A 24,945-nucleotide genomic window follows, 5' to 3' on the forward strand; every position below is an offset into this window, starting at 1 on the left:
ACAAGGGAATAGATACTGGCGAGGAAAGAGGTCAAGGCCACCCCGGAATCGTTATGGAGGAAACCCTAAACCGGGGCGGAAGTAATGGGGGAACTGACAGCTCGGAAGAAGCCTCGCCGTTTGTAAGCGAGGGAAGCAGAGAGGCGAGTCCGGAGACCAGGGAGGAACAAGAAATAGAGCCACGGAGATCGGGACGTCTTTGTAAGAGACCGGAATATTTGAAAGATTACGTATGTGCTAACGAAAGGGATAGGAGTGTTGTATCTGCTCAGTTACAGCCACAGATTAGAGCCAGGCGATAGGCGTCCCTATCCAGGGTGCTGATTGGCCGCCAGCCCGTAGTTACAATGTAAGCGGGAAGTTTCTCTCTGCGGGATTGGGTGCTGCCTCAGGCAGCTTGTTATATATAAGCCTATGTGTGTATTATTGCTTAAGTCTGTACCTGCCAGGCCTGGCATGAGTTCTGTAATAAACTTCTGAGTTAACTGTGGCCTCCATTACAGGTACCACTGTATATGCATATGTATGCTTGGGGGGGGGGAGATATTATGAATGAAAATATGTGTGTCTGTGAAAGAGAGAAAGAGAGATTTGACATGAAAATTGTCCTTAAAAAAAAGATAAATCATCATATCACATAAATATATAGCCCCAAGGCAACCTCATAAAAACAACAGAGAGTAACTATGCCCCCCTTTGGTTCTTCCTTGCAGTGAATTAAATTGTCAGTGCTCAATTTTTTTACTTCCATTTTCAGGATTTTGTCTTCTGTAGTATCTCTCATTTTTGCTGTTCTATGGCCAAGTTCCAATGTTGGTTGAGAAGTGAATTGGCGCTTTCATTTCCCATTAGGTTATGTTGTCATGTTTTCTCTCTTCAATTTCCAATATTGTTTTCAGTAATTTTGACAATTTTTCTCTCTGATGATGTTGGTAATGGTATTTTAATGCAAGAATTATTATCCTGCAATAACAAATTTCAATTTCTTAGACAACTGCACAATATTTAAAGTTTATTTTACAATGTAACTCACTTGCTTTGTCTTTCCAAAGTATGCTTATCAAAAATTGCCCTAATTTTTGCCCTAATAATGTATTCAAGAGCACATTTGTCTTTGAAATTCTTCCTAGGTTTGTTGTTATGAGTTTAGGTCACACATGAATGTTCATAGAATGGTAATTCTAATGGAATTCAACGTTCACATGAAATGAAAGGAAACTAATGAGGAAGTAAGATGCCTGTTATTTGTTCTTCATCTTTTTTTAAATGTTACAACTGCTCACTGAGGTAGCAAAAAACTTTGTATAGCTTAACTAAAACAAACATATTGGGAATACTGAATAAATCACAAATAAACAATGGCTGAGGTTAGTTAACTTTTTTGAAAATTCAAAATTCAAACAATATGGATCACCATTGTGCCTGCTTTTCAATTAGGAAGCAGATGTATATACTGTCTGGAATAACAAATTCTTGGACTTTTCATTTGGCCACTACTGCATTTAAAAAATATGTAAACAAATTCCGTTTTGCAAAACCTAATCATTCAATTAAGATCAAAAGTAAAAGTAAGTGTGCTTTTACTTTTTCTTCTACTATTAAAAATGAGAGTCACACTACCCACTTGGGCAGAAGTGAATATTTAAGTGTAAACTAAATATATAAATGAATCATTCTTGCCAGGATATGAACAACCAGCCTGAGTCTAAGCAACTTAACTTCATACTTATTTTCCCATTCTCCTGAAAAGTTCAGATGCTTGCTTATCTATATTACAAAGATTTCCACAATGCCAGCTTGGTGAAAATAAGTGATATATTTTAACCAGCAGGATGAACTATGGCAACTACATGGTGCACTCGTTTTAAGTCATTTTCTAAAATTGGACTGCCAGCCAAACCAATAAAATGATGCTTTAATGGATACTTGGGCAATGGGAGCACTGGAATAGTTCCACCTGTAAATGTGAATAAAATGTTCCTCGGGTAATAATCCATTCCACTGGTTAATTGATCCACTGTACAATTAGTAATGAAACAGATTTATAATCGCAACATAAAGATTTGTGTTAAGATAATGTCTGATAGAGAGAGGCAAAGTCTAACACCTTGCTAACACAACAACTATGTCCTACCAAGAGCAGAGTCGGAGACCAAGAACTCCACATTGAGCATGCCTGGGAATAAAAGCAGAAGGAACTTCTGCAGTGTATTGCTCTTCTTTGGATTCTGCATTCCTTTGGAATTTTGTGATGCATTTCTTAGTGATAGCACCAGGATGATCTTCTCTGGGTTCAGAAACTAAGCTGGTCTGTTTAGCATCTTGATGGAAAATGACCAGGAATTCCAGGGCTAAAAATTGAGAAATTCAAGGTGACAAACATCATTGCATAACTGAAGCCCCATCCCTTTGTATTTGTGTACATTGTACTCATATAAAAAATGGGTGGGGTTTTAATTGCATGATCCCAACAGATAAGCTTGAGATTATATATTTTTTAATATCAGTGGCTCCTCTTCCCCTTTCCTACCATCAGTCAACTCATGATTGATAGAGGGATACTAGTATGTTCAAGTAATGCAAAACTTTAAATATCATTGCAATGTTCCTACTTTCACAGAAGAAATGCTTGCAATGTTTCAGACGCAATTCCCACATAAAATAAATTTTATTGAATAATTGGAGAAGGACGCTCAGTTCCTCTTAGCCAAAATGTACACAATTATTAGGGCAGTAGACTGGCAACTTGAAATATCTGGGAAAGTAACTCTTTTTCTTGCTATCTATTTAGACCAAAAATGAAATATTTATTATTTGTTCAAAGGAGCTCTTCTTGAATTGATAGTTTTATTCTATGACCACATGATGGCAGTACAATCCATAAATTGTCTTGTTAATGGCTAAAATGTAATCCACCTTAAATGTTCTTTGGAGTGATGGATTATGGTTATTAAAAAAATTTTGCGTTACTTCTGAATTAAATATTAAAATATGTACAAAAGTAGAAAAATAGATAATTTAAATACTAAATGCTAAATTATTGTCTACCATCTTTCACTTTCTTTTGACAAACATCCTGACCAAATAAGAGATTCATCAATATATGTTTATATTTCAAGATTCTTACGAACCCTGGACTACGGAACAAACATGTTGCTCAGTTTTCCTTTTCTCTCCCTTCCCATTTCTCAACTCATTTAATTTAACAATTCTCATGACTTTTTTTAATCTTGTGAATAATGTCATGCAGAAATATAACATATTATTCCATCCAGATTTTAACTTTCAATATGCTTATATTAAATGGGTTTTTTTAAATCAACTGTTTTGTTTTAATGGAAATAACTTTTGGTTTCTTGGATTCTTTAATTAATGATGTGAATTCCTTTAGGCTCCCTAAGAGATAGGTGTTTATGGTCTCTAAAGCACATACTGTATATGATTTGGGTAGTTCGAAGAACTGGTGGTGGTGGCAGGGCTAGGCTCCATCTGCCCACCTGATTGTTGCCATTTGTTTTCACCCTCATGTGCAGGGTATGTGCTGATGGCACATGAGGGGAACATGAGCGCACAAAGCACACTTTTCTGAACTAGTAATGAAGGTAAATAGATTTCATTGATAGTTTGGGGAGTAAAACTAGAGGTATAACAAGCAGGAAGAGGGAGATTGTGATCCCCTTATATAGAGCGCTGGTGAGACCACATTTGGAATACTGTGTTCAGTTCTAGAGACCTCATTTACAAAAAGATATTGACAAAATTGAACGGGTCCAAAGATGGGCAAGAATGGTGGAAGGTCTTAAGCATAAAACGTATCAGGAAAGACTTAATGAACTCAATCTGTATAGTCTGAAGGACAGAAGGAAAAGGGGGGACATGATCGAAACATTTAAATATGTTAAAGGGTTAAATAAGGTTCAGGAGGGAAGTGTTTTTAGTAGGAAAGTGAACACAAGAACAAGGGGACACAATCTGAAGTTAGTTGGGGGAAAGATCAAAAGCAACGTGAGAAAATATTATTTCACTGAAAGAGTAGTAGATCCTTGGAACAAACTTCCAGCAGACGTGGTTGGTAAATCCACAGTAACTGAATTTAAACATGCCTGGGATGAACATATATCCATTGTAAGATGAAATACAGGAAATAGTATAAGGGCAGACTAGATGGACCATGAGGTCTTTTTCTGCCGTCAGTCTTCTATGTTTCTATGTTTCTATGTTTCTTCTAAAAATGATGAGGGCATTAAAATGGCCTCCATCCCTCAGCTGCTCTTGTTCTTCTTGTCTTTCTGGCTGCTACTAGATATTAAAATTACTATCAAAAGAGGAATCTTTATTATATAGCACTTAAGGAACAAAGTCTCTGTTTTTTATGGGATAAGATGTAATAAAGGCCTATGAATATTTTAGTGGGATCACAATTACTCCAGGGAATGTGCTGCAATGAAAGAGTACATACACACACACACTTTTTCCATTTCTTCTTTTTTGCAAGCAGAAAAATAGGAAGGTAAGTAGAAAAGAGCAGTGAACTTAAGAAAGCAGAGAATTTAAGAAGCAAGAATATCAAAGGCAGAATGCCTGAAAACCATAGCAGGCTGATGGGCAACAAAATTTATTCTGAATATTGTTGGCTTTTTAAAATATCCAGAGCATATTAAGATAAAATAACCAATGACATTAGAAGTTATAAAGATGATCAACTCATTCAATTTCAAATATTAAAATTTGAACTTGATTTATAGCAAGGTTTCTATAGCCTTATATAGTGTTCCCTCGATTTTCGCGGGGCATGCGTTCCGAGACCGCCCGTGAAAGTCGAATTTCCACGATGTAGAGATGCGGAAGTAAATACGCTATTTTTGGCTATGAACAGTATCACAAGTCTTCCCATAACACTTTAAACCCCTAAATTGCAATTTCCCATTCCCTTAGCAACCATTTAGATTATTACTCACCATGTTTCTTTATTAAAGTTTATTAAAAGAAATATTTATTAAAGGTGGACAAAGGTTTGGTGATGATATATGACATCATCAGGCAGGAAAAACCGTGGTATAGGGGGGGAAACCGCAAAGTATTTTTTAATTAACATTTTTGAAAAACCGTGGTATAGACTTTTCGCGAAGTTCGAACCCACGAAAATCAAGGGAACACTGTAATTGTTTCCATAAAATTATTAATACATAGTTGATTTTGAGAGGGTGGGGAAGAGGGAGATTAGAGAGATTGGATTGGATTGGATTATTAGAATTGGAAGGGACCTTGTATGTCATCTAGTCTACCCCCCTCTCCTCCTGTTCAAGCAGGAGTCCCTACACTATTTTGGACAAATTGCAGTCCAACCTCCCTTTGAAAGTCTCAAGTGTTGGAGCTCTCACAACCTACACAAGCTGGTTGATCACTCTCACATTCAGACAGTTCAGAGGGAGAGACAGAGAGAGAGACAGGGAGAGAGACAGGGAGAGAGACAGAGAGAGAAAGAGATGATAGACAAACAAACAGTTGAAAGGTACATGATAGAGACATAAATAAGATACTCTTCTTTTCTAAGTGTCCCCTTTAATTAATGCTGTATTTTGAATTGAGACGTTGCTTATAATTCCATTTTAACATACACAAGGACCATGGGACCCTTTCATTTTCCATCACATACTGACATCTTGTGGCCAATTCTTGCTATATAAGGATAACTACCTGATAAAATTACTCATCAGATTCTTATAGGAGAGAAGATAAAAATCTTTATCTCTATAGATACCATGGAACAATACCTTTTGTCTTTTTCCATCACTGACTGTGCTGTCTTTGATTGCAAAGAGATAGTTCAGCAGATCAAAGGAGTGCTCCAAGTTCCATGGATCTGTTTTAAGATAATTTTCATTATAGGATTCAAAACACATAGATGGGCAAAACTGGCATGTATTTGTCTATTTATTTATTGAATTTGGATGCCACTATCTTATAGTTCCCTTAAAATTGCTGCCAAATCATTCTACATGCAGTGAACTTTCCCCCAAAAAGTATCGGTATTTATATATTTGGAGATCTGTAAGTGAAGAGTGGGAAGTTCATAAAATGTGATGTTCTGCAAAGAAAGACATGGAAATATTTCTTACAGACAGCTGGTTATAAAGTAGTTTCTGAAGCAAAAACAAAAAGAGCCTGAAGGATATTGTGCCTGTTCTTCTGGCTCACCCAAGTATGCACATAGAGCTTCGTTTTCCTGGGATAGCAAAATACTTCTGAAGAAAAATTTGGCAGGTCCTGAATGACACTCCCATGCTGATACTTCCATAAATGTGATCCAACCCTGCCTGGAAGGGAACATTTCAGTTAGTGCACCGATTCAGCTTCCATTAGCATTCTGTTCTCAGCACAGACTCTCAGCCGCTCAATCATTGCCTTTCTCATACATTCTATTCTTGCACAGGATGTCAGATTTTAATGTCCAATAATGACTTTTATCAATAAATGTTTGTTTGTTTGTTTGTTTGTTTGTTTGTTTGTTTGTTTGCTTGCTTGCTTGCTTGCTTGCTTGCTTGCTTGCTTGCTTGCTTGCTTGCTTGCTTGCTTGCTTGCTTGCTTGCTTGCTTGCTTGCTTGCTTGATTGCTTGATTGATTGATTGCTTGATTGATTGATTGATTGATTTGTATGCCGCCCCTCTATGGAGACTCGGAGCGGCTAACAGTTTGTTAGTATCATGATAAACAACCGCAAGAGATTTATCTGAATCTTTCACCTTTAACATGAATCTTAAATGAGAAATTCATTTTTATCTATAGCCTAAAGATACTTTGTCTTAAAGATTCTACGCAGCACTTTTTATATTTGGTAGCTGAATCTATACGCATGTGGACCAACTCCATTTTAGCTCAAGGTTAAATGGATATCTTGCATCCCATCAGGAATGGATTACATGAAGATTTGAGCTAACAGGAAACCAGTTCAGCCACAGGACCTTAAGAGCTCAGTTTTACCCACAAACTCTCCATAGTTTCCTTTCAGTAAAAGGGAAATTGCTTAAACTGTAATTTGAGGTACACCACAAGTGGGAAATCAATGAAGTCACCTGAACAGAAGGCCTATGTGCCATTTCTGCCTGGCCTTTTACAAATATGAGTTACTCACTGCTGTCTGAGTACAGGATTAGATGACATTGTCCGTTCCCCATTCCTGGTGGATTATGTGCCATCAAGTGAGTGTCAGTTTTTAGCAACCCCAGAGACAGATCTATCCCATATGCAAATGTATCCTGCATCCTTGTTTCCCAACTTCACTTCAATGCTATCTAAAAATCCAAGCTGTGTTAAGCACTTCAGAAAGTCATAGTTCTAAAGTGCTTTTTTTCAAGAGGTATCTATACTTTCTGCTTTTTCTTTGAATACATTTCGCTTGTCATACAAAAAGCTTTTGAATGTCTTCAAAGAAAGCTGAAGCAGCTACTTGGATGAGAAGCACAATGGATGAGAACTGCAATGACTGTTTTTTATATTAAGGGTTTTAACTGTTTTTTAATCATTGGATTTGTACTGTGTTTTGCTCCGAGTCTCCGGAGAGGGGTGGCAATCAAATCAAATCAAATCAAATTATCTTCAAAGAAAAACCACAAAGGTCAGTTACCTCTTGAAAATGCATCTTTGGGGCAACCATGACCTGGACAACTGAGAATCTCAGTCATAGTAATTTTAGTTCGGAGTAGCTGCAATACCTGCACACACCCTCCCATCCTTCTTGTGACTGTACATGACATTATGCAAATTGTTGTCCTGGTCTGCCTGGCTGCTATGTTTTCTACCGTTTGGCAATTGCTATTTTTTAAGGTCATTTTGTAATTCATCCAACAATGGATAATTAAATCAGCGAACTATATTCCCCCTAGAACAGGGGTGTCAAACTAACAGCCAAGGGGCCAGATACGTCTGGTTGAACAAAGGGGGGGGGAGTCATAATGCATCATGCAATGCTGCTGTGATGCCACAGAAACTCATGCTCTATTCAACATCTACAGGTGAATCTCATTTGGACCCCAAGGACCCAGAGTATGGAGGAAGAATGGAGAGGCACACACTGCACAATTGTAGAAGTCCAGAGTAAAGTTTTCACAGTCTGTGTTGATTTGGGGGGCCATGTCATCTGCTGGTGTTGGTCCACTGTGCTTCATTAAGTCCAGGGTCAACGCAGCCATCTACCAGGAGATTTTGAAGTGCTCCATGCTTCCATCCACATATGACCTTTATGGGCATGGTGACTTAAATTTTCAGCAGGACTTGGCACCTGCCCATACTGCTCAAAACACCAATGATCACCAAAACATCAATTATCGTGGGATTACTGTCCTTGATTGGCCAGCAAACTCTCCTGACCTGAACCCCATAGAGAATATATGGGACATTGCCAAGAGAGGGATGAGAAACATGACACGGAACAATACAGAAGAGCTGAAGTCCATATTGAAGCATCCAAGTCTTCTATAACACCTCAGCAATGCCACAGGCTGATAGTGTCCATGCCACCCTGCATTGAGGCAGTAATTGCTGCAAAAGGGGCCCAAATGAAGTACTGAGTACATATGCATGCTTATACTTTTTGGAAGTCTGATATTGTTCTATGTTCAATCCTTGTTTTAATGATCACATTTTCTGAGATGGTGGATTTGGGATTTCCATGAGTGGTACCTCATAATCATCACTATTATGACAAATCATGGCTTGAGTTATCTTGCCTTGCATGTTATGAATATCTCTCATATATTAAATTTCACCTTTTTAATTAAATTACATTACTGAAATAAATGACCGTTTGCACAACATTCTAATTTTTTGAGTTTCACCTGTATATCATCCTTTCTGTTTCTGTCCAGGTTTCTTTTCCATTCTGCCCACAATACTGCAAAGTTTATTTTTCTCCTTTTTATTTCCCTACTTTTTAACTATAACAACACAGCAATGTCCCTGCTTTCTTTCCAAGCCGCGTTACTCATTCTGCCTCGCTATAAAATGTCCACAGTTACCAAATATATATAGCATATGCCTCCTCCTTCTGACCATTAAAGGGTAATGTGTGGGTATGATTGTAATATTGAGTGTTGATTGTGTATTACTGTTTGTTTTGGGGTTTTAGCCATAGTTTTAATTATTAGATTTATATTTATATTGTGTTATTGTTGTTGTGAGCCGCCCCGAGTCTCCGGAAAGGGGCAGCATACAAGTCTAATAAATTATTATTATTATTATTATTATTATTATTATTATTATTATTATTATTATTATTATTATTAGAAACATAGAAACATAGAAACATAGAAGACTGACGGCAGAAAAAGACCCCATGGTCCATCTAGTCTGCCCTTTTACTATTTCCTGTATTTTATCTTACAATGGATATATGTTTATCCCAGGCATGTTTAAATTCGGTTACTGTGGATTTACCAACCACGTCTGCTGGAAGTTTGTTCCAAGGATCTACTACTCTTTCAGTAAAATAATACTTTCTCATGTTGCCTTTGATCTTTCCCCCAACTAACTTCAGATTGTGTCCCCTTGTTCTTGTGTTCACTTTCCTGTTAAAAACACTTCCCTCCTGAACCCTATTTAACCCTTTAACATATTTAAATGTTTCGATCATGTCCCCCCTTTTCCTTCTGTCTTCCAGACTATACAGATTGAGTTCATTAAGTCTTTCCTGATACGTTTTATACTTAAGACCTTCCACCATTCTTGTAGCCCGTCTTTGGACCCGTTCAATTTTGTCAATATCTTTTTGTAGGTGAGGTCTCCAGAACTGAACACAGTACTCCAAATGTGGTCTCACCAGCGCTCTATATAAGGGGATCATAATCTCCCTCTTCCTGCTTGTTATACCTCTAGCTATGCAGCCAAGCATCCTACTTGCCTTTCCTACCGCCCGACCACACTGCTCACCCATTTTGAGACTGTCAGAAATCACTACCCCTAAATCCTTCTCTTCTGAAGTTTTTGCTAACACAGAACTGCCAATGCAATACTCAGATTTAGGATTCCTTTTCCCCAAGTGCATTATTTTACATTTGGAAACATTAAACTGCAGTTTCCATTGCTTTGACCATTTATCTAGTAACGCTAAATCATTTACCATATTACAGACCCCTCCAGGAATATCAACCCTATTGCACACTTTAGAGTCATCGGCAAATAGGCAAACCTTCCCTACCAAACCTTCCCCTATGTCACTCACAAACATATTAAAAAGAATAGGACCCAGAACAGACCCTTGTGGCACACCGCTTGTAACCTGTCTCTGCTCAGAATACTCGCCATTAACAATAACTCTCTGATGTCTATGCTTCAGCCAGCTTGAAATCCACTGAACTATTGCTTTCTCCTCCTCCTTCTCCTCCATCTTCCTCTTCCTCCTTCTCTTCTTCCTCTTCTTCTTCTCAGAGTTGGAAATACTTTGTTTCTAAGTTGAGCTAGAATTCTTCCATCCCTCAGATCTTTCAGATGTCACATTTTGCCTTTATCAGCCCATCCCTTCTTAGCCTTTTAGCTAAGATTAAGTGTACCTAACATTAAATAACAATTTAATAAGAATTGAAATGCTCTGGAAGTATTTGCAAGAAGGTGAGAACAATAACAACAGCAAAACACTTAAGAAAAGCAGGAAATTGCCTAGATTAAAACATTTTTTTTGCTGCTTATTAAAAAAAAGTGAGAGAGCAGAAGAGTCATTGGAGGGGGGAGGAATTAAATAAACAAATAAATAAATAAATTCAACTCTGGAAAAAACTGACCCTTGAAGAGAGCCCAAATCTATTGTTGGGAATCAGTCAAGCTGGCAAAACATTTTGCAATCTAAAACTTTATAGATGTTTTTATAAATGTATTGAGATAACTTGGAATTCCCAGCCAGGATAACATATTAGAATTAGAGGAATTGCAGTCCCAACATGTCTGAAAGGTGCCAGGTTGGGAAAAACTTGTTTGGTAGATGAAATCATTTGGCTGTGAAAGCAAAAAACAAAAAAAAACAAAAAACCTTTTGAAACAATTGTGAAGACTGACTGCAAAGGGAGTGTGTTAGTGTAATAACATCAGTTGTTATTTAGCCTACAATCTGGCTTATATTATAATGATTGAGAACAAATCATTCTTGATTATCAAAAACCAGCAAGGATCCTAAAGAAAATCCTGAAAATGTGAATCTATTGCAACAGGGTTTTGAGGGGTTGCAACGATATCTGGAACAGGCCTCCATCTAGATTTAGATCCTCTGATGTTTGCAAGCAGGCTTGTTTTAATTCTTATTCCTCCACAAGCTGAAATAAAACATTACTTAAATACAGGGGTGGGCTTCAAAATTTTTAGCAAGGGTTCTCTGCCTAGTTGGTAGGTGTAGCCATGGTAGGCATGGCCTAATTGGCCTCCTGCACCATGTGGTTTTGCCCTCACCAGGCTCCGGAGGCTTTCCATGATGAAGATGACCTTTCCAGGCTCTGGGGGTCCCATGGGCCCATTTCTGGCATTCCCGAACTTCTAAAAGGTCCGTTTTTCACCCTCCCTGAGCTTCAGTGTGCAACCTCACTTACCTGCATTCAAAACAGGCTGCATAGGGAGGGGTGGAGTGTGCGGAGTGAGGCCAGCTAGGAGTGGGATTTGGAAGTTCTCCAAATTGCACAGAATCTTAGCTAGAGGTTCTCCAGAACCCCTGCGAACCCCCAGCAGCCCACTCCTACTTAAATCTATGCATTCAGAGCCAGACTTGGAACCAGGAATACACTAGTTGAGTGCAAAATGCTGGCTTGGCAAAAAGGAGAAAGATTAATGACATGGCTAAACAAGCTTTAGCAAAGATAACCATGCTAATTGAGCAAATGGGCTCCTCCCTTTTACTTATGATAAAGTTACTTTAATCTCTCTCTCTTTCATTTATATTTTTCTTGCTGAGGTCTGCAAAAACAAATCAAAATTTTGATTTGACATGCTGTCCATGCATGTCTGTCTTTAAGTTTGAAACTTAAAAAATAGTAACAATTTCTAAAGTTTTATTTTTAAGAAAGTTTGAGAAAGAATCCCTCACATGGCAGCGACTAGGATTGTGTGTTCTTTGGAGTTTGTTTTAACCTGTCAGCAAATGAGTCATGTCGAAATATTATTTTGCAATCTTTGTTCTTCAGAGTGTTAGTAGTGCAGTCACCGGGATTGATGAAACTTGTTTGAACAGCCTCATGAATCTTGTTCTAATACCAGGGTTGAATCACACTAAACATGAAAAATCATGTACAGTATCTGCATTTTCAAACATGTTTTGTGGGAAGTATCGGTAGCTCTGCAATAATGTCAAGACTTCCAGAGAGGAGGGTGTTCCTTTATGTAGTTTTTGCTACCTAAACTGAATATGACCAGTTTTTCTGCGAGAGACCAACTTTGGGAAAAGAAAAACTAGAATATGTATATTTTGTAGAAACCATAATGCACTTCTAGAATCTATAGCCCTCCCGTGCATACAGTCCAAAGTATGGATCCAGTACATAGATACCACAACAACAAAAAAGGCCAACTAGAAAAACATAAAATCAACATTTTCAAAATAATAAAACAGTAGTCTCCATCCTTGGCAACTTTAAGACTTGTGGAAAGTTTTGCTTTGCTGGCTGAGGAATTCTGGGAGTTGAAGTCCACAAATCTTAAAAGTTGCCAAGGAGGGAGGACCACTGGAATAAAACATACAAGAGAAGAGGACAAGAATGCCATGTAATCTTCCTGAGTACCCTCAGCAGCAGCGATACAAATTAAAAACACAGATCTATTGTAAAACTATCCACACCCAAACTAAACACCCAACCTCCCATAAGAGAAGCTCTGTACGTATACAGAGCACTCTGCAGCAGCCCTGAACATTAGAAAAATGAAACTAGAAGACATAATCCACATATATTCACAATATTAACTAAGAGATGGGTAGAGAGAAAGCAGAATGTACAGGGGTCCATGAACTATTGATACTGATTCATTGCTAATGCTATTGATCAGTCTTCAGGCGCCTGTGGAAGTCAGGAAAATGGTGGCTAATTTCACCTTAGGGAGAAAGATTTTTTTTCAATTTTTCAATTTTTTAATTGGATTTGTATGCCGCCCCTCTCCGGAGACTCGGGGCGGCTAACAGCAATAATAAGACAGCGTACAATAATAATCCAATACTAAAAATGATTAAAAACCCATTAATATAAAAACCAAACATACAGACATACCATGCATAACATTGTAAAGGCCTAGGGGGAAAGAGTATCTCACTTCCCCCATGCCTGATGGCAGAGGTGGGTTTTACGTAGCTTACGAAAGGCAAGGAGGGTGGGGGCAATTCTAATTTCTGGGGGGAGTTGGTTCCAGAGGGCCAGGGCCGCCACAGAGAACGCTCTTCCCCTGGGTCCCGCCAAGCGGCATTGTTTAATTGACGGGACCCGGAGAAGACCCACTCTGTGGGACCTAACTGGTCGCTGGGATTCGTGCAGCAGAATGTTCTGGAGGGCCACAGCAGTTTTTATTTTTCCTCAGGCCCCACTGGTCAGAATTCTCTGATCGATGGGGGTCTGCATTTGGTATATAATTGGAGAATAAGCCTAAAAACCAGACACCAAAACATAAGAGTAATGTAGTGTATGCAATCCATGCAGGGAAACATATCAAGAGCTCTACATTGGAGAAACCAAGCAACCTTTACACAAAGGGATGGTCCAACATAGGAGAAGCAACACCTCAACAGTATACCTTCATGTAAAAGAAAAAGGACACTCTTGAGAACAATAATGTTCACATTTTGGACAGGGAAGATAAATTTATTATTATTTATTTATTTGATTTTTATGCCGCCCTTCTCCTTAGACTCAGGGCGGCTTAAAACATGTTAGCAATAGCACTTTTTAACAGAGCCAGCATATTGCCCCCACAATCCAGGTCCTCATTTTAGCTACCTCGGAAGGATGGAAGGCTGAGTCAACCTTGAGCGGGTGATGAGATTTGAACCGCTGATCTTCAGATCTACAGTCAGCTTCTGTGGCCTGCAGTACTGCACTCCACCTGCTGCGCCACCCCAGCTCTTAATAAATGGTTTGAAGGAGGAATGAAGGAATCCATTTGCAGTGGTGGGATTCCATTTTTTTACTACTGGTTCTGTGGGCATGGCTTTGCAATTGTGGTATGGTTTGGTGGGCACAGCAGGGGAAGGATACTGTAAAATCTCCATTCACACCCCGCTCCAGGAGGATACTGTAAAATATCCATTTCCTCCCGATCAGCCGAGATTCAGGAGGCAGATAATAAATGGGTTTCCGGCCAGTCAGAGGTAGTATTGACCGGTTCTCCGAACTACTCAGAATTTCCATTACCGGTTCTCCAGAACTGGTCAGACCCTGCTGAATCCCACCTCCAAATTTATGCCAAAATGGAAAATCCTTTCCTCAATAGGGGTGGAGACCTCTGACACAACTTGGCCCCAATTTTTTATGCTGCTTTTTATCAATCCCCAAGATTCTTTAGGACCACTTCAGAGGTTCACCAGAGAGGTTGCACTTAGTGACCTACCTAGGATAAAGAATTTAGGAGTTGGAACATTTACATTCCAATGGCTCTGTCTAGTTGCTTAATAAACATATCCAGATTAGGTGAGAAATGAAACTCCCTGGAAGTTATAACCCCCTAACCAACTGACCAATTAGCTCAGACTGAAGAAGCAACAAAATATTTCAAATCAACAAAACTAAAGTCCAGTTTCTATGCCTCAACTTCCAGAAAACTCTACCTGAATGACTGACAATTTTCATGAACAACAGAGGAGTATATGAGATGTTGCACAGTCTTTGAACTATTTTGCAGTGTTTGAACTGATTTTCTGGTTTCACTTTAATCAAAGATGCAATAGACAATACAATTTGCACAATTCTGTCTCAATTGAAGAGCAGGATTTGCAATTTCATATAAATATTTGCCTTTTCTTAAAAATGTCACTTCTTTGCCACCAAGGCAAAAATAAGCTAGTATTTTCCCATTGATATCCATCTCAATGCACAAAGTCAGACTGATGGACAAGCTAATCTCATTTCATTGCTGATTGACTTGTGTGCAGTAAGTATCCTTGGCCTTCTCCGGATCCTTGGCCTTCTCCAGGTCCCGTCGACTAAACAATGTCGTCTGGTGGGACCCAGGGGAAGAGCCTTCTCTGTGGGGGCCCCGACCCTCTGGAACCAGCTCCCCCCTGAGATTAGGATTGCCCCCACCCTCCCTGCCTTTCGTAAACTCCTTAAGACCCACCTTTGCCGTCAGGCATGGGGGAACTAAAACACCTCCCCCTTGCCCATGTTGTTTTGTTGATTGATTGACTGTGTGCCTGTTTTTTATATATACTGTTTTTATGAAATTATTAATTTAAATTGTAACTAGATGGGTGGGCATTGGATTTGGTATTATGTACTGTACTGTTTTTTATTATTGTTGTGAGCCGCCCCGAGTTTGCGGAGAGGGGCGGCATATAAATCCAATAAACCTAACCTAACCTAAACCTATCCTATCATTGCTGGACAGACTAAATAGTCAGCATACAACTACTTCCAGTGACTCACACTGCCACTCTTCCCCAATCATCCATTATCCTTTCGGACAAATGACTCAGCCCATCTATTGGTAGTGCTAAATAACTAAAGGAATGTGATTGATGCATGAAATGACATTTATATATAATTGCAGTTACAAACAGTACTGTACGACCTTTCTGTTTGTTCAGCATGAAAGCTATAATGAAAAGTTAAATGCTTGAGAATAATGGTTGCTATATATTTTGGATTCCCTAGAAAAAGTTATTGCATAATACATATATAGTGCAAATATTTTACTTATAACATCAAACATCACAGGCAAAGATTTATTTCATGCAGCCTTTAGTTTAATTTCAAAACTCATATGCCAAACTTATCATCATGATTCTCATAAGGTTCATCTGTCCTTTCACTCTCACATTTGTGTGAAAGAAGGAAAAAAAGTGAGAAGGGGACAGTGTCCTTAAGCACTTTAAGCTCTTAGTTAGAATTAATTCTAATTAAATAGTTTGCCTTTTGCTGAATAGTTAGCCATGTATTCTATTTATGTTGAATAAAACTTTTCAGTTTTTCAGTCCTAATAGTCCAATTAAACAAGTCCAATTAATAAATAGAAACATCTACTTGAGATTGTGTTTGAAAGCAATTTAGTACTTGGACTTAGATAGAATATGGCAGTTCTGAACCTCATTGGAGTTATACTACTATAACTTATTGTTCAATATATTGTCCCAATGTATTTAAATGTTTTATATTTCACCTGAGATTTGCTAGAGATCCTGGCTTAAGGCACCTGCTCTATTTGATTTTGGGAAATGGTTGCCGAGGTAAAAGCAGCATGAAGATTTGACAAGAAGAACATGGATTTCATTGGGTGTTTTATTATGCTCCTGTGTGCATAACTAAATCAAGAACCTGTATAGTGCTGCTGATTAGATTCTGGATAATTTCTCCAAGATAGAATTATGCCTTCCATATCTAATTAAAAACCACTACCTTGCCTGCCAACCTACAAAGACTAACTTCTCAATTTGCCAAGCCTGGCACTAAACAGTGCAATGATTAAATATTAGGATGTCTGCTAATGGCAGGACAATAGCTCCAGGAGTCTTTGCAGCAATACTTTTAGTCTTCTTCCTTTATTAGGTAGCTCCATAGAAAAATAATTTGTATTGTCTTTTTACTGATCAAGAGATTCACCAGTTATTTATTTTTCAGTATAAAATGAGGTTTAAGGAAGAAAAAAGGCAAAGATCATCACCCTGTCCTTTACTATGCTCTCCAAAGTCAAATTAACAATTTATTATAAACACATCATTCTAATCTCTTTAAAGCAGGCACATGGCTAGCTCAGGCATTCTGGGAGTCAAAGTTCACAGGTTGTAAAGGGGCCATTGTCCCCCAGCCTTGCTTTAAAGGAATATCAATATAGGGAATGAATACCTACCAAAGCCTAGGAAGAGCTTAAGAGAAAACCAAGATGGTGATGGCAATGGATCAAATTTTAATTCCTGTTCTTTTGATTTGCTTTGATTCATGTAGAAGACATTAGAGTTACCAATGTACTATGGAAAATATATGGATGTGTATCCATATATGTATTTCCATTTACTATGCGATCCATATATGGATGTGTATCTATGTATGAATTTCCATTTGCTATATAAATCATGAATTTAGAATACTAGAGAACATTCAAGAGGAAAATAATTCATCAGGGTAAGTCCTAAGTACAGAACACATGATTATTTAGCTAACTGTGGCATATTCCTTTATTTCCCTCCCATCACTTGTGTCCAATTCTCAGAAGCTGCTGGGAAAGTTCTTGCTTTTTTGCAAGGTTTTTCTAGAAGTTGATTGTCATTGCCTCCTCTGTAGGACTGAGAGAAAGTGACTGGCCCAAGGCCGGCCAGCTTTCTTTGTGCCTAAGGCAGCACTAGAATCCAGTCTCTAAATTTCTTTATGCTTTAACCACACTACCAAACTGGCTCTCTTGTTCAACGTTCAGCCAAAGTATTTAAAACACAAATATTGCTCTGATTTCTATTTAGGGTGCATTTTTCCTGATTAATTTTGATCATCTGTTTATTACGCTTTCCAACCTTGTTTTACTCAGGGTTGGAAAAGTATCTTAAAACTTATTCTTAACACTCAAAACTGTAGAAATGGTGGTAGACTTTAGGAGAAACCCATCCACCTCTCACAATACTAGACAACACAGTAACAATAGTAGAGACCTTCAAATTTCTAGGTTCCATCATATCTCAAGACCTAAAATGGTCACCTAACATCAAAAACATCATCAAAAAAGCACAACAAAGAATGTTCTGCGCCAGCTCAGGAAGCTCAAACTGCCCAAGGAGCTGCTGATACAGTGCTACAGAGGAATCATTGAATCTGTCATCTGCACCTCTATAACTGTCTGGTTTGGTGCTGCAACCCAACAGGACCGACACAGACTTCAGAGGATAATCAGAACTGCAGAAAAAACAATTGCTGCCAACCTGCCTTCCATTGAGGACCTCTATACTGCACGAGTCAAAAAGAGGGTGGGGAAAATATTTACTGACCCCTTGCATCCTGGACACAAACTGTTTCAACTCCTATCCTTCAAAACGTCGCTACAGAGAACTGCACACCAAGACAACTAGACACAAGAACAGTTTTTTCCAGAACACCATCAATCTACTAAACAAATAATTCCCTCAACACTGTCAGACTTTTTACTAAATCTGCACTTCTATTTCTATTAGTTTTTTTCATCATTCCTATCATCCTTTTCCTCCCACTTAGGACTGTATGACTGTAACTTGTTGCTTGTATCCTAAGATTTTTATTAATATTGATTGTTTCTTCATTGCTTATTTGACCCACATGACAATCATTAAGTGTTGTACCACATGATTCTTAACAAATGTATCTTTTTCTTTTATGTACGCTGAAAGCATCTGCACCAAGACAAATTCCTTGTGTGTCCAATCACACTTGGTCAATAAAATTCTATTCTATTCTATTCTAATTACCTATAACTAGCAATCAGATGTATATTGCTGACTGAAAGAGAAAACAAACATGAAACAAAAAAGCAAAGAAAAACTCGAAAGGCAAAGGAAAACCTGAAATTATTTATTGCAATCAACTTTTAACAAATTTAACAATTAAATCTTTTGACCTCACCTCTTTCCTTAGAATCAAGGATTAAGACTGCATTTGGCCAAAGAGATTAACTAATTGCAGATAACTAAATTGCTAGCAATATGTTTGTGGTTAGCAGAACCATTTTACTGCATTCATATTGACCCAGATGCCTGGTGTTTTCCCAATAAATGCATGGGAAAATATACATACATAGTTCCTCAAAATTACCCTATAACAGTGATTTTCAACCTTTTTTGAGCCTCGGCACATTTTTTACATTTACAAAACCATGGGGCACATTGGGGGGGGGGGCGGCTAAAAACAGTTTGGACAAAAAAATTCTCTCTCTTCCTCCCTTTCGCTCTATTTCTCTCTCCCTCTTTTTTCTCTTTCTCCATCCCTTTCTTTCTCTCTTCCTTCTTTCCTCTTTTTTGCTCTCTCTCTCTCCCTCGCTACTTCCCTCTATGTCTTTCTCTCTCTCTCTCTTGCTTTCTTTCTTTCTCTTGCTCTCTCTTGCTTTCTTTCTCTCTTGTTCTCTTTCTCTCTTGCTTTCTTTCTTTCTCTCTCTCTTGCTTTCTTTCTCTCTCTTGCTTTCTTTCTCTCTCTCTTGCTCTTTCTCTCTTGTTCTCTTTCTCTTTCTTTCTTTCTTTCTTTCTTTCTCTCTCTCTTGCTTTCTTTCTCTCTCTTGCTTGCTTTCTCTCGTTTTCTCTCTCTCTCTCTCTCTCTTGCTCTTTCTCGTTTTCTTTCTCTTCTCTTTCTCTCTCTTGCTTTCTTTCTCTCTCTCTTGCTTTCTTTCTCTCTCTCTTGCTTTCTTTCTCTCTTGCTTGCTTTCTCTCTTGTTTTCTCTCTCTCTCTCTTGCTCTTTCTTTCTCTTTCTTTCTTTCTCTCTTGTTCTCTTTCTCTCTCTTGCTTTCTTTCTTTCTCTCTCTCTCTTGCTTTCTTTCTCTCTCTTGCTTGCTTTCTCTCTTGTTTTCTCTCTCTCTCTTGCTCTTTCTTTCTCTTTCTTTCTCTCTCTGAGCTTCGCGGCACACCTGACCATGTCTCACGGCACACTGGTTGAAAAACACTGCCCTATAAGGACTCTAAGCCTCCTCTATGGATCATTTAATGTAACACTAAACTTCAGAAGGGCTATTTTACCAGTTTTATAAAACAAAGAGGTTAGCCCCTTTACTAGACATTTTTTCTCTCAAAAGCAAATTCCAAAGTAATTCGGTTTTTAAAATAACCCACATTTATAACCTTGGTGCACCATAACAAAAAATGATTCCTCAAAGTTAATGACTGACTTCTTAAATCTTAATAAAAATTTATGGATGGATGAATAAACAAAACATCAGCTCAGATATGAACCCACATTTTTAATGTACTTTCTTCAGGATAATTAATATTTCAAAACAAATGGTTTTATTTAGCTTGTTAGCTGAAATTGTAAGATGTAAGACCGCCTATGAACTGATCAGATCACAATAATTAGCTACTCTGAGCTGTATCTCTTTACATTATATTGAATTCAACATTTGTTGAGAGAAAAAAGTGAAAGCAACAATGATTTTCAGTCATCTGGGATAACATGATATTTCAAAGCATAGCACATCAAACTCCAATGAAATAAGGCAGAAATAAAAGAACTTAGTAGAAAGGTACATTGTGCTTTTAATCTGATTTGCATTATATTTTTTTTTTACAGGCAGATGGATTTTACGGTGTCATTTTATATAAAATTGGCTAAACGTAAATACAATACAGCTGACATACAATAATCAGATATAATCCTTTATAAATCAAGGATGAAATACCATTGACAGAAATTGCTTTCTAGTAATTAGCGAAGAATCTAATTTAAAACTGTTTCTGTGTAGGAATCAAACCTTGTAATAGTTAAGAACCATTCTGGCTTTATTCTTAATCTACCATCACTGACAAAATCCACACACTCAGAAAGGTCAAGAAAAGATTTACATTATGCACTTTGTGCTTGGATTTTTCACTCATCAACTCACATACAAAAACTCTTTCTGCATTTTTCCCCTCTGTTAAATGTCATTTGATTGACAATGGTATTCAAAGCACATCATAGTTATTATGTAAGTGAGCAACTTTGCAAGACTTGTAAAGGATGTTGACTGTTAATTACTTTTCTGCATTGTAGACAGAAAAATGATAAAGCCTGAAGTCTAAATAAGGTCCAGCTATCTATTCTTCCCAGTGAACATTAGTTAGAACATTAAAGAAATAAGCACGTTTTACAGAAGTTATCTTTATTTTTACACAAAAGACATTGTATTATTCATATAAAAATGCTTTGAAGAATATGAAGTTATACAGTATCTTTAAACAACTAGAAACTACTTAGAAACAGTTGCAACAACCAACAAATCATTTTAAATTGGAACATACTTTGCTAGAAAATTGTTATACTTTTAACTATATTTTTGTTATTTAATACATAAAATTTCAACTTCACATATTTAGATTCAAACAAGTATTGTTTCATTATTTCTTTATCTCTTTGCAAATGAGAGATTAAATACTACAACTTTTAACTTTCTTTTTAAGGGAGATTTTTCTTATTAATCTGGCAAAATATACAGAAGGGGAAATGTATGTCCCATTCTAGCCTGATCTATGTGACTCAACATTGCTGTATGGGGGGAAAATCTGGGTAAAAACCATCAATTTTTTGAGAAAGAGGTTTTTCTGTTATTGCCCTGTGATAAAAACACCCTTAGTTTTGAAAAATACAGACACACTAATATATTTTGCACTCCATAGCAATGAAGAATTATTAATAATATAATTAAAAGATTTGCTAGTATAGGAAGTCCAACTTATAACAATTGAGCCCATTCCTGTTACTTAGTTAGAGACATCTGTTGAGTGAGCTTTGTTCTATTTTACAACCTTTGTTACCACAGTTGTTAAATGAATCACTGCACTTGATAAGGTAGTAATCTGATTGTTAAGTGAATATGGCTACCCCATTGTCTTTGCATCTCAGGTAATCACATGATCACGAGACACAGCAACCGTCATAAATCTGAGTCAGTTGTCAAGCATCCGGATTTGGATCCCATGATCATGCAGATGTTGCAAAGGTTGTAATTATGAAAAGGCTCATAAGTCACATTTTTCAGTGCCGTTGTAACTTTGGTCACTAAATGAACAGTTATAAATTGAGGACTGCCTGTGCTAGGCAGTTGTAAAAAAAAGAAAGCAGAGAAAACCCATGTCTAAGCTACTTAAAAAACCAGAAACTAAAATAATATATTTACAAAACTTTGCCTGAACGTTCAAAGTACCTCAGTGCAATACTAAATATTATCCCTATATTTACAACTACAGGGCTCAGAAATCAACAACTTGGCTTAAGCCGAGAACCAATTTTATCACCTAGAAGGTTTAACTGAAGATGTCTCAGTCCCTGTTACATGATTTTAACAATACTGTATGTATTTTTATCAATTTTATTTATATCAAGTCCGATTCTGAATTTCTATTTTATACATTATTTTCTTCTCTCTCTCTCTCTCTTAATTTTCAGCCATAGGCTTTTACAATGACCGTAAATTATAAATGTCATATATCTGGGAGGAAGGGAAAGGAGCAGAAGATGGAAAACCACTTACTTCTATGGTTAGAGCCATATAACAGTTAAAATTTACATGGAGTACTACAGAACCACCAAATACTGCACCCTCGGGTTATACTGGACTAGAATTCACAGAATTCCCATCCAGCATTTTTGCTTAAATGATACATATGTTAATCAAATAACTAAGGTAACTTTAGATATTTTTTTTTAAAAAAAAGGGTTTCTCAAAACTTACAAAGTAATAGTTAAGAATGAAGCCTTGATAAAGTCTGGGTTTTTTTTACTTGTACTTAATATTTTAAAGAAGTTTGTTTTTGCCCTTAGTTTACAAACATATGAGTAAGCTAAAATTAGTAAAGTCTATCACACTAAAACCAATGCAAAATGCAGCTACTATTAACTTGTTCCACTGCTTTGAGCATGGCTTAATAGGATTACATGGTCACATATGGGATAGACAGTGAGAAATTGTAGTCAAGTTTAGTAAAATCTTGATCCATAATTTATTTCCAATTTTTTTTTTAGTTATTTCTTTTAAGATATTAGGTGCATCAAAAGTAACAACATTTTGTGCTTTTATATCTAGTTATATCAGACCTAGTCATTTCCTACTGATGCACTTAAATGTTATATCAGGAATACAATGCAAAGTACTATTAATAAAAACAGCAATAGCAATAATGCTTTTCTTTGAAACTATTTATATTCGCTAGTCCAAATAGCCTATCAGAACTTTATCTCTTATTAAAAAATCTGTAAAATATATCTGTACTCAATTATATTTAGAGCACCTTAATAAAAATTAATTAGATAAATTTATTACAATTTTTCCAATTATTTACTTTAAGGAAGATAGAACCAGCTCCATGTTGAGGCTACACCTGTGAAGATAAAAGTTTCAGTCTATAAAAAAGATACTTTCAAATATTATATATTTCTTACCATTTTTTATGATTAGAGATTTCTGGCACCCTATGTATTTCTCCAATTCTCTAAGCATGTTAGTTCATGCATAAAAATCGCAAAGCATGATTCATTACATGAAATGGAAAGTCAGCATACATTGTCCCCAATCAGTTTGGCTCTCTCATTTTGCTTTTGATGAAAGACAACAAATGCAGTGCTGATATTAGTAGTTCTTCCGCCCCCTAAGTTTCACCTCTGCTTATGATGTGATTAAAAATTATACTGTACTAAAGGAATAGCAGCACTCCTCAGGTGAACAAGGCAAATAACACTTTGCAAATAATTTAAACTCTTGGAGAAAATTGTTGCCTTTGCACTTTGCATTTTCACTTCTATGCTTGTTTCTGCAATGATATTAAATACATCCCTTTATGCTAGCTGTACCGTTATTATATACTAATCATTTCTGCTTTTCATTCTGTGTATTATCTAATTAAAAAGATTTATTTAACACAGAAATTTCATTGTATATAAGCAATTTTTTGTTAAAATAACTTTATTAGTTAAAGAACAACATCCACATAAAAAAGTAAAGCATTAGCAGGCTTAGGGGGGAAACCAAACTTTGCCAAAGTACCCTTGCCAACTCCCACTCCAAATCCTAAAAAAGAGCCCAATTATGCTCAGAGATCATAAAACATTAGATGTTTGCTAAGGAGAAAAATAGAGGAAAGCTAAAAGTTATGTGACTGTGATGGAAGGTCTTACAGAAAAAAAATGCATCATGTTTTGAAAACAGAGTCTTTGATGCAAATAATTAATAACTTAAATCCTCTGTCATATTTCTCTCTATAAAGTAAAGATTTAGCTAAATTAAAGAAAGCCGCTGACACCCAGGTAAAAAATAGCTAGCTTAAAGCATAATTCCTAAAAGTAGGAAATAATGAACTTTGCTTTCCTACAGTCAATTTCCCCAGTAGGGATATTCCAGATGTGGCAGAGCTGCAGCTCCCAAAATTCCTAGTCTTCATGGTTGAAACCTGAAGATTATGGAAATAGCAACCCCAAATAATCCTCATGAAATCCAGAAAAATAATAAAACATGAATCTGTTGCATTTGGGAAGCAAGTGAATTACAGTTTGACATTACAGCTAAAGAGAGTCTAAAACAAAATAGAACGCAGCACCTGAAGTTTAGATATAGAAACCTTAATCCTAACAAAGCTAATGTTAGACTGTACTTTCGAGTCACCACACCCATTACAGGAAAAACAAGAAACATAAATCTGGTGCATTCAAGATTTGAAACAGCTACTCTGCATAGCAGCAATGATTTTTCACCCTGTCATTTATCTCTTCACGCAGGTTTCTGCTAATGTCCTAAACTTTGGTTCCAGTTGATCTAAAAAGTCAAGTGCCTCTTCTTCTTGCTGATCAGTACAGCAGCCTACAGAGCCCGCTGGCGATCCTCTTCCTTCATAGTTATATGAAAGAATATAGTCATCGGAGTGCTTATGCTCTTCATCTTGCCCACACAGATATACTTTCTGTATAGGAAAAAGGGAATAAAAGGTCATTTGTTTCCTTAAACTAACCACAACATATGCCATAAATTAAATTTCATTGATTTACCTTTTAATGTTTAATTTTTAATCAGAGTGTGTCCTCTAATGGGTTCCTATATATAAAAAATGCACATGATTGGTCTCTATTATTCAATCTATGAAGACTTCAACAAAA

At 37.0% G+C, this 24,945-nt stretch overlaps 1 protein-coding gene across 3 annotated transcripts in view; it reads right to left on the reverse strand.

Moving 5' to 3' along the window:
• Nucleotides 1-20,948: 20,948 nt before the first annotated feature.
• Nucleotides 20,949-24,945, reverse strand: part of LOC139164943 (desmocollin-2-like) — a 37,411-nt gene continuing 33,414 nt past the window's right edge. For 2 of the 3 annotated variants that reach the window (XM_070747690.1, XM_070747689.1), the window contains one exon: nucleotides 20,949-24,752. In XM_070747690.1, the coding sequence (XP_070603791.1) occupies nucleotides 24,555-24,752 (198 nt within the window). In that variant the 3' untranslated portion in view covers nucleotides 20,949-24,554. Of the gene's footprint in view, nucleotides 24,753-24,837; nucleotides 24,884-24,945 lie in introns of all 3 variants that reach the window. The other variant, XM_070747691.1, reaches the window with a different exon arrangement.

Source organism: Erythrolamprus reginae, chromosome 3, assembly GCF_031021105.1.
Source record: "Erythrolamprus reginae isolate rEryReg1 chromosome 3, rEryReg1.hap1, whole genome shotgun sequence".
Classification (NCBI taxonomy): Eukaryota; Metazoa; Chordata; class Lepidosauria; order Squamata; family Dipsadidae; genus Erythrolamprus; species Erythrolamprus reginae.